A 16,253-nucleotide genomic window follows, 5' to 3' on the forward strand; every position below is an offset into this window, starting at 1 on the left:
TTTTAATATGTAATTGAGGCACAAAAATTGCATCAATATTTATCCCCAGAGGTATTCCTGTCAGCAAGAAAAAAGAAGCATCAGTATAATTTTGCCTGGAATAAAATGAGAAAAAGTACAAAGGGTCTTAAATCTGTCACAATCTAAACATGATGAACAATCAAAAGTAGATCCTTTCAAAATCGTGTAATTCAGCAATACTGAAGTAGGGTTATTAATTCCCTGACTGCACTGGTGTGGTAAGTTGCTGGTGCAGGTTCTCTGGAGGGGAAGCGTAGCAGAGGTAGCTCTATAAAAACATAAAGCAATAAGGTGTAAATGCAATGCAATGAGCAAGCTGACTCACTGATGGGGTCGGGATCAAGTAGTGTCTGCTAGATAAGTGTTTTGGGAACCTCTGCAATAGACTGCATACAGATCTGTTTTTCAAACTCAATCCAGCAATAACTGACATTTTGGCCACATGTTGACTCAGATATTCACTTGTAATAATTGTGAAAATTTGCATGCAAACAAATTTCAACTTTAAGGCTAGTTTTGCGATGACAGATGCCATAAATCTCCATACGTTTTTAAACACCAGACAGCAGCTTGGACAGTGGCAAGAATGACTACCAGCAGATCCACACCCCTTACATTTTGTCTTGGGGCATGTTTTTAGTGGCTCACTTCAGCTCGGGGCGGGTCGCTACGGCTTGGGTGCGTTTCCACTGGAACTGGGTACCACGTCAGCATGGGTGGACTCACCGGCTGAGAGTTCCCCGGCGTAATTTGTGTGCGACACAACAACAGTGGAAGACATTGAGGCAGCGTGATGCCTGTTGCTTGGTCAGTGGTTTTTGCTGAAACTAAAAGTAAGGGACGACAGACAGGCAAGGCTTCAAGCGGCGAAACAGAACACCCAAGAAAAGTATAAAAGACTTTACCAAGCGATCGACAAGTATTCTGCAGAGGCAAAGATGATATGAAGTACACGGCGTAAGCAGGTAAGTTACCCAATCAGCGCCCCGCTATGTGTTTACGTCACATTTTAGTCCCTGCTCAGCTCACTTGGAACCCCAGCGGATCAGGGACCAAAATGGTACCAGTTAGTACTGTGTTGGGGCCGAAGTGAGCCAGTGGAAATGCGCCCTTAGACATGCCTTCCAAGAAAGGATTTATTAAACCGAACTTAACAAATCAGTTTGTGACACACAGACCACTTTTTAAAAAAACGAACTGCCTCCACAGAACAAAAAACAAAACTTTGGAGAACGTCCTCAGTCTCTACAAGTGTTTAGACTTGTCCGTGACCTGAGTCTATCAAAAGGTTGTTTTGATTTTTTTTACTTCTGAACAGTCTTTTTACTGTGTTCTGATATGACACATTCGATGACAGATCAATCAACTTTCTGCAACTCACCAAGTTGTCAAGAAAAAAGTTGAGTCTGTGTGTGTGTGTGTGTGTGTAAGAAACGCTTGACAGTTTCACCTGATTGAGCTCACTTGATGCTCTGCCAGCTACACTGCCTCTGATAAATGATCCCTAGGTGGCCATTGCATTTTGTTCAAAATGCCCACAAGTCAGCAAGAACTTAATGTACAGTCCAAAGGGTAGGTACATTAAAAGCTCCATCAAAATTGTCTTCAGTTGAAAATTCCTCCTGAAGCAGAGCACCTGTGTCACATGGTCAATATTTGTGTGTGTTCGTGCAGTGGAACAGCCGTGCGAACGAGGGCTAAACGATTCCATTTCAATTATTTTGACTGATAATGTAATTGTGCTAAAATTCATATTACAGGGAATTGCAATTTAATTACTATTTTGTCATTATTCATATTCTAATAAAAAAAACATTGAAATGATAACAATATGATTTTTACAGGGATCAGTACCAAACAAAGATGCTGCATACGATGAGTGTGCTTAGACATTCCTGCAGCAATGCAATATGGGGATGGTATTCTGACACACATTTGGCCTTGAGCAAATATTCTGCCTCCTGCAGTTACAACATTGCACTAGGCCATATTACAATTTTGATAAAAGTCTGATATATTGTTCAGCCCTGCTTTGAATATCAAAACCATGATACATCTTCTCAGGGAGTGTTTAAAAACAGTGGCAGAGGTTGTAAGCAGGAGGGGGGAAATTCGATATTTTGTAGGTCTTAGGAAAACAACTATGCAAGTTCATGAAAGATGTTTTATGAAAATTTCATGTTGATCCAAATCTCCCGTGTGTCCAACTTGTTTGAGACAGGATGACTACAAAAGCCAAAACATGGGATTTCATTCCGTGACCCCTCTGTTCAATATAGAAGCGTCTGTTTCTACACTCATTTATTCAGAGGTTTCCTCCAATTACTCACCAATCTGTATCTGATGACGAGGATTTTTTTTTTCAACCCATAAAGTTGATGAAAAACAAATCAGGGGAGTTTAAATTCAAAATGAAAAGAAATACAAAAGCTCTTACTGAGTGTGACGTCAGATGTAATGAATTATTTTGGTGAAAAGGAGACATATAATTGATGGATCAAAGGAATCTACGTTGCTAATGAAGCAGGTTCCATAGTAACCGAGTAAACCGATGGACTGCTTGCATCCGGGAATATGCGACTCATCGCAGGGGGGGCGGCGGCAGCAGCAGCAGGAGGATCTGACAGCCACATGAGACATGTGAAGCATCTACATGAGTTTTGCAAAAAATACTGTTGACATTTAAAGCTTCAATATGACCTAAACTGTACAGTCTGTATGCACTTACAGGGACTGTGGTTTAGGTTATTCTACACGCAGCCAAAATGTTTACAGATGATTGAATGATGAAAAAGAAACATTTATTCAGCATTTCTTATGAAGAAAACAGTGAACTTGAATAAAATTGAAAGATGGTGACTTTTAGATTAATTTGCCGAAACCAAATATGAAGGTCAAGTTATTTCCTATTCAAGATTACTTCAAAAAGGGATTTCCATCATTTTTTCTTAATGTTAGGAAGGAATGAAAGCTGATAATGGAGACAGGGAGATGACATGTGCTGAGGGTCCCTAACTGGAATTGAAAAGTCTTGCTGCAGTGAAAGCTGTTGGCTCTCCATGGTGCCTGCTAGAAGTGATTACTACAGACAGCAGTCACACATATTAACTGCTTAGTACTGAACCAAAGTACAATGAGAGATGACATTAATTTCAAGGACTTTCAAAACCACAGTGACTTCTCTCTGAACTGAGGATTATTCCAGAGGCCGCAGTGACAGTGAACCTTAACCATTCCAGGCTGCCGTGATTCCTGCACCACCTTCACTGGTTATCAAGGTGTTTTAAAAACATGTAAGCAAGCACGCATAAGTTAACGTCTTCATAGATTAGGTAAATCAAATATTCCAAAACACTCTTTCCTCAGTCATTCCTCCCTCTGCTTTGGATACAAATACATAGTTTAAAATACTAGCGTACAAAAGATAAAAATATCTCTTAAGTCGAAAAGACTCCACTTAAATGGCCTCTAATGAGTAGATTTTTTCCCTGACCACAGAGTAACCTATAATTGGGGGCCCAATATCAGCCTGCCTAAACACACAGCTAACAATATACACATTTCAAAATAGCAAGTGGTCTGGAGGGGCAGAGCCATGCGAGGCGGGGTAAGGTGGAGCCTCAAGGCTTGGGTATGATTCACTTGCCAATGTGTGCACCACCTCCTAAGCAGACATGCAAGTGCCGTCCTCAGCTACTTATAAACACTTGATGCACTGTTCTTGAGCCGTTCATCAACATGGCTTTGTGTCATTTTAACTGCTGGAGATTAATACAGCGCACAAGAAATGATATTTCTTACATTAATTATGTATTTCAAAATGACTTGTATATCAGTGCATCATGTTCTCCTTTATAACTTTTGAAATAAACTAGTAGACCAAACGATACTTGTCAATGAAGATACAAAATCCTAAAGTGGTAATGACTGAGACTGAACATGCAAGTGGAATGTCAAAATGATCAAACATTAATCCTTGAGTAAATTCTTAAGTTGCACTGAAAATGCAACTATAATACTCCTTTACTGAAGCACACACTCAACCGATCTGCAGATAGGAATTTTACGAATGTTCATGGTAGAGATATATCTAAAGATAATCTCACTTTACAGCTACAACATTATGCACTAAATCATATTTTGGTCAAACTACAATAACAACTCATATTACAGATCACATGCAACGGTTTTAGCAGTTGTCAGTTTGATCTACGGACTGTCGGGAGGAATCTGGGCGGGGAAGTAAAAGATGAGGGCTTACGCCTCAATTGCTCCAACCACTAAGGCACCCTTGAGCCAGGCCTTTAACCCGAAATTGCTCCGGTGGCACAACAGATAAAGCCTGAGGTTGTACAAGCATTTCCAAGTATGAGTTTGTGTAAGTGTGTGCATGTATGTGTGTGTGTGATCGTGTGAGCCTGTGAGTGTGTGTGTGTGTGATTGAGTGATCCAGCTAAACTACCCTTGTTAAATAAAGATTGAAGACATAATGACAAAGTCAATAGCGTCAATACTTCAACACCCACAAAATTCTGTAAAATGTCTAGAAAGTTAAAATGTTCAGATAAGCCCTGAGAAAGGACACCGACAGTCAGGTATATAAAGATGCACAGAAATTGTTTTATATATATATATATATATATATATATATATATATATATATATAGTAAATTTATAAGTAGCTATGCTGCAGATGTCACCTGTTTCACCAGGATACTTAAAGTGAAATGTATAAAAACAAAGGTTAGATGCACATATGTCTCATGTGGTGCATGTGTTTAATATAACCATTTGTAAACTAGCAAATTTAAGCTCTTAAGCTCATAAGTAAAGCTGTGTAATAACTGGAGACAGCAGAAATCCAATTTTGTAAAAATCCATCCAAGTAAGCCCTAGACTATCAAATTACCTATGAGGTGGTCTTGATTTTTTTTCTTCTTTTTTTTTTGAACGGGCTGAAGCCATGTTACCATTCAAAAGTCAGAGAAGAGCTCAGAAATAGGGGCAGAAAAGAGAGGATGGTGAGGGGCTGTGTGAAGCCCTTCCAGTCTACCCTTCCCCCCTCCTGAACAGTAGCAGATGACAATAGCTTCTAAACCAGGGCAAGCCAGACATCCTGACAAAGGCAGGCTCCTCCCAAGCTGCTGAGTCCCTGTTTCCAAATAAACACAGCCACAGGAGAGGGCAAGAGTCGGGATGTGTGGTGCTTGCCACGACTAGACAAGCAACCAAATGAGTCCTTCTCCCCACGAGCGATTCTGCACACAAACCCTATAAACGCTTGCTGGTCAAAGCAAATCTCCTGACACAATATAACACTAAATCGTATCGTGCTTAATTTGGGCTGCACAAGAACAAAAAAAAAAGAGAGAGAGAAAATAAGAAGATATAAATCTCAATAACTGAAATGCTACATCCCTACAGACACTGCCACAATAGTGATAAATTGAATTGTACATAGCTGGTACTCACATGTAGGCAGGTGAAAGCGGTGAGGACCTGGATGTCTTAAGAACTGGCACTGGGAATTTCCAGCTGACAGGGGAACCGCTTTTCCATTTCAACGGCATGTTGTTGTCACCAGAATGGTGCTAGAGCAATACCAACAGCAAAGACCATTTCCATGAAAAGGTTTCCAACGCAGTCTTCCATCCCACTCTGCCCACACCATTTAAGGGGGAGGGAGAGCAGCAGTGGCAACAGCAACACAAATACACAGGCAGAGGCAGTGCAGGCTACAGTCAGCGTTGTGACTTTAGCAGCAGCACTGACAAGCCAATAGATTGCATCCACAACGACTGCCTTCCCTGCTGCATTCACGATTGTCTTGTGGTAGGAGGGGGAAGAAGCCCTGCCTTCCCATCACCCTTTCAGGGTTCATGGGTAGCCCAGAAGTTAAGCAACAGCGCCACCTTGTTAAACCAGTTGTGATTACACTTCTTGGGGGTAGGAGGATGAGAAGACTCAATTATGAAATTAATACAATTCTTGTTCTTTAGCCAAAAGGAAATTTACAAGCATCAAACATCAGATTTTCAGGAACTTAAAATAATTTGAAGGAAATCTGTGTTCGTCAGCAGTAATGCTAAAATAAAGTAAACCTCACAAGATATCAGTTGATCCACATGACTAAAAATGTCCCATTGATTATCTATCCCTAATATATGTTGTAGTTAAGTCCTACAAAGTTTTTTTTATTATTATTATACTTTTTTTTGTTATATTATCATTATATGAATGCCAAAACAGCATTCCTAGTTTTTGGAATTCTCATGTACACAAACATCCCTTGTAATTACTAAAACAAGCTCATAAATCCCCCAGACTGTCAGATTCCTGACACCTGGTAACCGTCCTTGTAATACACCGTTGGATACGATATACTGGCTGAATGACCTCATGACAAACTTGTCGTGGATACTAAACATGAAGAGCACAGTGACTGCAGAAAGGAAGAAGAACTTTAATTTTTCCCCTTCATCCCCTTGACCAAACCTTTCAAGTAACTAAATTATCTAATTAATCTTAAAAACAAAGTACGAGATCCCCCTGAGGGAGATCAGTGGTGAGAAGAACACAGGTTTGTTGGCCCAACAAGGTATCAAAAACAGCTGCCACGGACATCTTCTCTTCCAGGTTGGTGGGTCCTTTGCTAAGCTACATTTGTTGGTCTAGCATCTTTTGTTTACACTTGTTGAGAGCATAAATATAAGCTAGTTCGTGTTCTTGGTCTTTCAGTGATCATTCAAGTCGTAACAACAATCCAGCCATTTTCCTTGTCCATCAAAACTGGTTATGGGGGCTCAACAAATACCATCGTTACTGAGCGAACACCCGAGAAACTGAGACAAGTTACAAAAATCTAATAATAATTATATAGCATGAGTGAAAGCAGGCAGGGTTGTATACAATAGGGATGTAACAAATGATTATTTTGCCATTGATAAAGCAGATTAGTTGAAAAAGTTTATATCTTTAAAATGTTCCACTTTTTTTTTGGGGGGGGGGGGGTGCTCATCACAATTTCCCAGAGTCCAAAGTGATGTGTTAAATCACTGTTTAACATTTAAGCAACTAGTCACTCATTAAAATAGTTGCCGATTAATATTTTTTCCTTGAAACAAACGGACTAATTGTTGGGACTCTAGTTTAGGCACAGTTCAGCAGTTGTGAGTGGGTAAACTTTGGAAAGCAGCAACTGATAATGGTGTTAAGCCAATAGAACGCAAAATAAGTAACATTTCAAATATTGAGAATGAATTGGCAAGTGGGGGATTTAACTTGTTAGGGCCTGCTGCACACCTCTGACGAACAAAATTATACATTACATAACTTGTGTTGCTGACAAATGCAGTAGCATAACAACATCCTGCCTGTCACTGAGGCAGCTGAGACTAGAAGCATAAATTTAGACCAGATACATTTCTTTACAGAGGAGCTTCAATTATTAGCCGCCGGCTCATTGACACGACCACCAAAACATGTCCACATTTAGATTAGGACCAAGTGCTTTGAAGCATCCAAGTTGCCCCGTCCTGCCTGAATATAAAAATTCCTGCAGCTTCTTCACAGGAGACACCTCTCACCCAGAGGTGCTATCAGTTGTACCATTTTCAAGAACATGTCTGGTGAATACTGTCAGATTTTGGTAATTGGTTTTGAGCCGAAACACAGAGAGAGCACACAGAAGTACACATTGCTGTCAGCTCCGCTTTTCCTGAAAAATAAAAACAGTCTCCATAGTACCAGAGCTTAAAAAACAGATGCTGCTGATGTAATTCATAATTCCACTAAAAATAGATCTTTCGGAGTAAATGTCAAATTCTAAAGCATATAATAGCCCAAACCACCATCTGGTGTACAACACTCCTTCTGCCCACGATGTCAAGAGTCCACATCGTAGTTGCAGCAGGTGTAGCAGAGTGCACATTAAATAAAGGAAATACAGACTTAACATGGTGTATGCAGGTTCCTGTCCCATCTCAAGGTGATTGATTAATACGCTGTTAATTACCTCATCTGAGGACAAAATGCAAAAATTCCTCAACATCCGTGGTCTCCCAGACAGCCAAACTTCAATTACCACATGAAGATGGCTGCTGTACTGTTGGTCACCTCACCAACCACCAGAAAGCTTTCTCTGGGGCTGATGGATCAATTAGGCTAAATTACCAACTCTAATAAGGCTCCAGGGAGAAGCTCTGCTCCTTTACATCGCAGCTAACATCCTTTCCCACATTTTCCTTTGCTGGCAGCTCCACTCATCCCATCTACATCTTAGTTTGTGTACAACTAGATGAACAATGTAAAATAAATTTTGAAAAAGGACTTTCACAACCAATAAACCGTAAGTCTGGGAATTACAGGACACTCGTTGGCTGAGGACAGACAAACTGCACTCCCGCTGGATTCAAATTATTACTTCATACTTAAGTACATCCATCCATTTGGTGTAGTTTGTCCTCCTCCTCATCCTCACAGTAAAATTTTATTCATGAGTAAAGGAGTATTTTTCTGACAACATATTGGACCCCATAGACAGAAATTGTACGCAAATAATCAAATAAACTGTAAGTGTCGTGATATTACCAAGGAATTCAAAGTTTGTAAATACGTGATAAAATCTTTTATCCATACTTAGTTCTTATGAAAAGCGCAACAGTCATCTAAAGCTACAATTCTTGTTGGAATGAATACAATTTGCTCCAATACCAGGATATCGATCCTCACTGCAGATCCTAAAAGTAATATTGCATAAACCAATGTTTTCTACTTTTATTCTCTCATTTCAGCTCATCTGCAGCAACTTCAAGGTCAAAAAATATGCTGGTGTAGCCAAGTCAAGAAAAACTTTGCCAAATTTGTCACCTCATCTGTCATCCTCTCTCATACTGGGAGCTGGAGGCTGGGCATCAGCTAAAGATAGCCAGCTGTAAAGCTAGGGAAGTGCAGAACTTTACTTATAGCCCTTGAATACTTTTTCCATCAGCTGCACAAGACTAGTACCTCAAATAATACTGTTTAAAATGATCAAAACATTTATTTAAATCACATTGCCTAAATATATAAAATCATCCAGCCTGAGTCCGACAGGAGAGCCCCACTTGTCACTCTAACGGTAAGAAAAACTGCATATCAACTATTTAAGCAGACGAATAAAGGAAATGATATGTTGGCATATGACAGGAAATTGACAAATGTAGACAAACATGATGCTCATTGCGAATGTGAAATGTGTTTTCATAGATTCGGTGCTAGGACAGACGAGCAATGACGATGCAGGTAGTGATGTGTGGGAGCCCAGAGCAATCTTCATCTATGCATTTCACTTAAGTTTGGTCATTTGTGCATTTCCTATTGGAACTTGTGGAGAAGGTACATGATTCAGAGTTACTAAAAGTTTGCTATAAACCTCCCACTTTAGGTGGACACAAGTGCTCCATGACAGAGATAAATCGCTTCAGTTCCATTGACTCGAAACTAGTAAAGAGCTCCATATAAATTTTGCCATTTCGCCGAAACCGAACTCGTCTGAAGTCCTCAGGAACAACAGTTCGAGTCAAGGAAAACTTATTCACAAGCAATTAAGGCACAGAAGGCTGCCACAAGTTCAATCATGAGGTGGAAACACTACAATATATCAGTCTTAAACAATAAACAGGTAAGGCTCTTAATATAACAGCCCCACTTCTTTTTCCTCATAATTTAATCCAGAAATACCTGTTCAACATCTCAGATTCTATGCTGTTTCCCAGATGGCACAACTGATATCCAGCTAGGTTGCAGTGCCAGGCTATGACAGGGCTGGTAACTGCTGTTTAATTATCGGTTGTGTGTAAAGTTATTTACCAGCCTCCTCTGTTCTTACCCACCTGTGTATGGTGCTGAATTGCGCTTGATCTTAAAATGCATGCATGTGCAAAAGAAACACCAAACTAAACTCCTCTAAGTGCTGCAGACTTGAGTGCCGTGCGCACATCATTTGACCCGTAACATTACACCCAGACAACGAAAAAACAGGAAATGGGCCCTCTAAAGACAAAAAACCCCTTCCTTTTACCATTACACTTATTCTGCAGCAGTGCTCAGGAGGCAGAGTGGGAGCCGCTGTCTTGTAACCTAAGGGAAGCTTCCTCTTACCATCAGTGTGTGAGTGAGGCAACACTGTAGAGCACTTTCAACTGTAAAAAACTTTCAAGGAAAGTTCTACATAATCGCAGTCCATTTACCTTTTTTTCCCCCCCCAAAGTGATCTGGTTAAATATAAAAAAAAAAAAGCCACAATACCAATGTTTATGCCACAACTGGGCTTAACTGCAAGACAGTCTTGTGCAGGACAAGTATCTCGCACACTCAAGGTGTATTTACCTGCCGTGTTGCGTTATGGCCTTCAAAAGTGCTTCACAACTGAACACCAGCACACTTGTTTCTGCTTATAAACCCTTCTGCTGGATTTTTCAGTGGAGTTATAACCAGCGGATTAATTCAGTGCTTATTTATGTGTGTCTATCTCATTTGAAAAAAAATAAAATAAATGTGATTACTGAAAACATACTGAAATGATAAAATAGTGATTTTTGCAGGGATCTGTACTAAACCAACAAAGATGTTTTCTCAAGACTCCAGGCACTCTTTGCATGCTGCAGTATCTCCCACAATTAAAATGGTATCTTTGGTGACATTTGACACTTCAAAATTCTACCACCTGCAGCCATCTGGATATTGCTCTAAACTGTATAGTGAAATCAATCAAACTCAGCCTACACCAATTTCAAATTGCAGCACAGCGTAATATTTGTGTAAAAATACCATCGTATATAAAACATTACGATGCTGCAGAGATGTCCTGCCTCCACATATTTAACAGACGTTTAAAAAAAAAAATCTGTTTGATACAGATATTAACATAAAAAAAATCACAGTATCAGTATTTCAATGGGTTTTACAAAGAAAATGAGAATGATGTAAAAGATTTGCCTTCTCTCTAATATCACAAATCATGTCGCGATCACATTTTTGGAAAAAAAATTGAAAAAAAATCAATCAGCACTAATTCAGATCTCCCCAAAGAACAAGCACATAAGTATTAATGAATGCTAACATAGTTCTCAAATTCCGCCTGCAAACACAACTTAAGATAAAATCAGTTCATACTCAGTATTCACACATTCATCCAGGAACTGTGTCCAAACAGCTCCTGCATATTCGCAAGAGCTGAAACGATATAACCGCAGTAAACAATAATACACATACATTCCCAGTGGCTGCTGCGATTATGGAATATCACACACTACCTGTCATGCAGTCCGATGGGCATCGTCTCCCCTCTGTGTGCAGGGTGCTCCATACCCTCACCAAACCACACCTGCACCACAGAAACAGGGCAAATCCTAAAATATACACAACAGCGTGACACAATTTGATTAAAAAAAAGGCATTCTGCCATTGATACATAGAATATTGTTGAATGAGAAGGTGATTTAATAAGCAAATATAAGATTACTTGCTTGCACACAAATGCTTTTTTTAAATGTACATTTCTCGAAAATATGCAAACTTTCATTAACAAAATTGCAAAAACAAAGCGTTCAGTACTGTTTTGAAAGTATCATTGATTTACAAAACACAATTGGCAATAACAAAAAGGCTGTGGAAAACCCTTTTCGTGTTTATATACTTGGAATTACACTGGTTTATCACGCAGAACTTTGTATAAATCGTTCCATGAATAGATGTTTCTATCCACTCAGAAGTCAAGGTGAATCCCTTACTGAATGTAACACTTGCCTGACATTGTTAACTTGTTGCTCTACACAGATCTAGGCTAATTGAAGCTTAAAATATCTGTGGTGTGTGACAGCATTACATTCATCGGTATTTCTGAGCCGTGTGCGTTTCATGTACTAAATGAAAGGACGTCAATCTTGATCATGTTGAGAATGGTAATCGGTAAACGCCCATTCGGATGCGGTCAAGTTTCCATACGAGTTATCATGTTGATGTTGTAATCTGGTGAAGTGACTCAGAACCGATGGGGCTGACCGTGACGTTGAAGCCCTGCTAGAAAAATGAGCAACATGTACTGTCAGAAGATGTAAGGCTGTCAGCTCGGAGCAAAGCTCTTTTTCTAGCCATGTTGCCTCCTCGAACATCTCCAGTGGGAACAGGCTAAGGCTAACTAGCTAAGCTAACCCATTTAACGTTAACACTAGCTAGCTTGAAATACACCAGAACTATCGGCTGTGTGGCTGTCAATTTTGTTATTGTTAACCATCGCCCGCTAGCTGTGGTAGTTTAACTACAGGGCAGGGTAAACGACCAGGGTTTTGACGTGAGTTAGTTGGTCTAGTTATTACTTGGTCTGCTTCGCTCGCTGGTTTGATACGACCAATAAATAAACTGTGACCCACTGTCAACCTTGTGTTTGTTGTGTACAGTACCTTCTATATGAAATTTCAACCATGGTATGTATATTTATCCACTCTGGGAACTTTTAAAGGATAAATTCCATACCTTCAACGACGAGAAAGCGTTGACTAGCGTCCTTGTTTTCCTCCCAAGCCCTCAAATCCACTTATACCAGCGGAACCTCCTTCTTTGTTTTATCCAATACACGTGATCCTTACTCCCAGCGCCGGAGCATCCTAACTTTCCATTGGTGGAAGGGTATGGCAAGCTTTTCTCATTGGCTCAAAACTTCCGTTACTAAATAAAGTGGTTCTAAAGAGGAGTTCTCCTCTGAAGTATTTGAAGCATGTCTGAATTTATTTACACAAACACACACACACACACACAAAAACTCGCCCTCAGTTCAGAGTGATTTATAATGATGAATGAATTCACAGTTACTTTATTTCACAACAGCAACTGTGTTCGATATTAGATGGCGCATTAGTGTGATTAGACTAAATAGTTGGGATTAGGTGATTAGGTTCATCCTTTGTCAAATATGGATATGCTATTTCAGCAGCGGATTATTTCTGACTTTACAGATTTCACTGCTGTTATTTTCTAATTAGCATAATCATAATCCCTCTCTTCTTAAAAAAAATTGCAAGTGCTGACAAATGCTGATGCAAGACAATACAATTGTTCAAAATTAAATACACAAATATACGAGTCTCCTTGTACAAGGCAGAAATACGCGCAGAGTTCGACACTTGAATGCAGTCACATTTGTTGATGAAAAGCGTCTGCTTTCTTTGTGCTAATTGACAATCTGATTGTTCTATAGGAACATGATTTTGTAACATCGCAAATAGTTTTGAAGCAATTGTGGTTTAACACTCAACATATAATTTGGAAACTTGTGGAAACACTGATTTGACCTGGTTGTGAAGTGAAGTACTTTCAGGCATTCTAAAGCAGCGTAAGGAGAAGTGACATTTTAAGGATGTTAATACAGTAATTACATGATTTTTAAAAAATAAAAATCATGCCACACACATTTTAGTGACAGGTTAGAATACTTCGGTAACCACATGGGGTTAAGGTAAATAATTACCCACAAGACGGAGATGAGGACGAAACACTCCATTTTCTGTGCCAGGATTTCTCTCTTCACACTGAAAAACCTGAGGGTTACTTCAACTCAAACTGAGGACACTGATCGCCTTTATTAATTCAAACAATTTAAGGGTCGATAATTACTTGATGTGCTTAGAAGAACTCAAATAATTATTGTTGATGTAACTTGGGTAAATAAAGCTGCCATTACAAATTACAGTAATTTAAGTGAACTCAAAACCATAATGTGTATTGGACTCTCACGCATCATTTATCTAAACGTTTTTAAAAAAACGCATTATAAGAATGCTTCTGATTTAAGTAAGAGTAACTTAAATTAACCTCACTTATACAAATTGTCACACTTAGGCTGAATTAACTTGCTTAATTTCCACTTAAGCAAATTACTGCATTGTAGTTGTGACAACTTCAGACTTTGTTGTTGCGACTCACCGCATTTGATGAGACAGACTGCCTCAAACCATTTAACTTTTATGAACACAGAAATCTCATTCAGTTTAAATCATTTATTTACTTAAATATGCAACACTCATATATTTCTGTGTCCAAAAAATGAAATATTCTTATTTCTAAAATGCAAATTTTCTTTACCCTATCAAGAAAAAACAGACATTAAACAGCGTAACCTTTTGATAACTTATTCCAGCTCAAGGCCTGTAACAGGTTTGAGCCGCTTTCTTCCACCAGCAAGATTTAAGAAAACCACAATGAACTCAAAGACGCCACTTAGCTTCTACGGTAGCTGAAACATAGAGCACAGACCACTCCAAACAAAACCACCAGTGAAGCAGTCAAGGATCTGTGGGACGATTGAGACATGGCGAGTTTCAAAGGGAACTCCTGCAGGCACCTCTTCCTCATTCAGCGCGGCTCCTTCCCGGGTTGCCTTCAGTTCAGCCTGAAAGGATAATGCAAGTGAAGTGTGTGTCGGTGAAATTGAACAAACCATAAATTTTGCAAAAAGACCAATGCCGCTCACAAAAACATCAACGTAACATAATAACGTCCAAATTTTTACATGGGAGTAGAAGCACGTCACAAACAACAGTAAGTCCCTGGTTAACTCAGTATGTTAGAGGTGTGTTTTGGGAATAACAATCAAACATATCAGTCACTTCAACCACAGGACCATGACCTTTCCTGAAAGTGAGCATACTGACCTCGAGAACTCTGAATATTTCTACGTTGAAGGGCCACAGCTCCATATTTGATTACATTGTATACACTGCATATGATTCAAACATTTCCAGTAACTCCAGAGCCAAAGAGAGACAGGGATAGACACCGTTTCTAAAACGCAGAACATGATTTTATTGAGCAAAATATTCAGTTTCATACCATATTTACCGTACAATTTTTAAGACATCTGAGGAAAGTACGGCAACAGGCTGGCAATGGCCGCTGTTCTCGAAGAAGCGATGCCATTCCTGCCCTGTTAAAAGCACACACAGACACATTCCATTGGGTCATATTTAAGAATTGTAAAGATATTAAAGTGTATAAATATTAAAATACTTGTACCTCACCAAAACTTCTAGTCTTTCCCATTTTGTAGAGCCTCTGCAACTGAGGTATGTACTTGACTTAAGTATCAAAGAAGGAAAATGGAAGACTGGAGGGTGATCCTCAGGTATTTAGCTGACCTTCAAACTGATAACAAGCCTGGCTCTAACAAATTCCATGTACAGAACCAGCGCCTCTTAAGGTCACTGGTATACTGGAACTTGCCTGTTTAATCTGTGCAGTTTGTAGAATAAAACTGACATAAGGTGGCTGCTGCAGGAGGCACAGTCATACTCTCAGATCCTGGTATCATCGGGAGTTTATCTGGACAAGAAGAGACCTCCAGGAAGACACTGCTCCCCATTTCCTGCCATTAAAACCACAACTGGCCATTCTTACACTTTAAAATACGACAGCAAAGTACCCAAGTAAAAGGATGCTAAGACGAAGTAGCTAAGCTAACTAGCACGGGTATATAAACTTCAGAAACAAAAAACTTAAGAATGACACAATCACCTTCAGAACTAACATTAACATTACCCGGTGCCACCTTGAGCTCAGACATGAACGAGTGTTACCGTTAATGAGTTGAAAGGTTATTTTCTCAACTACCAGACTGGTAGTTGGGTGTGCATGCATGCTAACGCCGTTTCCACAACGGCGCATATTAGCAAGTTTTCGTGTTCACGAACTGTAATATCAGACGGAGAGGTAAGCAGCCTCGAAACAGTAAAAACGTTGTCAAAGGGCCTCGCCAGGCTTGTCCCCGAAAAAACACCTGCCGAACTCCTCCACAGCTCCATCCTGATGATGGAGAGCAAACTACATGAAACCTTAAAAAGTGCAATAATGCGACCTTGAAGTAATATTCAAGTACCATATTGTTAAAAGAAACAACAACAAAAATTTGCATCCCTTTACTAAACTCCCTAAAGTGTGTATGACTTATAGAGTGCTCCAAGAGTCTGATCCAACACAGATGTGAACTGTAGAGGGACTGGTTGACAGAGGGATACTGAAGTGAGAATTCTAGTTTATTTCATGCCTTCATTTTAATTCGTTAGCTCATATATTCTTTTTTCTTTTTTTTCCTCTCAACTATAAGTATCAGCTTCTATAAGCCCACTGACTCTCAACCTGATTAAAGAGATCGGCTCCAACACAAACACGGTAGCTTGTGTTTTCTTTGGATGTAATGAAAA

At 39.5% G+C, this 16,253-nt stretch overlaps 1 protein-coding gene and 1 long non-coding RNA gene across 6 annotated transcripts in view; both read right to left on the reverse strand.

Annotated features, from left to right (window-relative positions):
* klhl13 (kelch-like family member 13) overlaps window positions 1-12,622 on the reverse strand; it is a 38,451-nt gene extending 25,829 nt beyond the window's left edge. For 2 of the 4 annotated variants that reach the window (XM_086226950.1, XM_086226949.1), the window contains exon 1: window positions 5,494-5,822. In XM_086226950.1, coding sequence (XP_086083076.1) covers window positions 5,494-5,591 — 98 coding nt within the window. In that variant the 5' untranslated portion in view covers window positions 5,592-5,822. Of the gene's footprint in view, window positions 1-5,493; window positions 5,823-11,315; window positions 11,412-12,534 lie in introns of those variants that run through there. The other 2 variants (XM_086226952.1, XM_086226951.1) reach the window with 2 other exon arrangements.
* A 1,394-nt stretch (window positions 12,623-14,016) lies between these two features.
* On the reverse strand, window positions 14,017-16,249 carry LOC147248846 (uncharacterized). Of its 2 annotated transcripts, none has more exons than XR_015119437.1 (3): window positions 15,075-16,249; window positions 14,887-14,980; window positions 14,017-14,446 (listed from the first exon to the last, which is right to left on the reverse strand). It is a non-coding gene; the product is annotated as an uncharacterized LOC147248846 (long non-coding RNA). The 2 variants fall into 2 exon arrangements; XR_015119436.1 differs by having other exon boundaries at window positions 15,070-16,249.
* Between the last annotated feature and the right edge of the window lie 4 nt (window positions 16,250-16,253).

The sequence above is a fragment of the Aulostomus chinensis genome, chromosome 15 (assembly GCF_037954235.1).
Source record: "Aulostomus chinensis isolate RoL2024-O1b breed Wild chromosome 15, RoL_Achi_v1.0, whole genome shotgun sequence".
Lineage (NCBI taxonomy): Eukaryota > Metazoa > Chordata > Actinopteri > Syngnathiformes > Aulostomidae > Aulostomus > Aulostomus chinensis.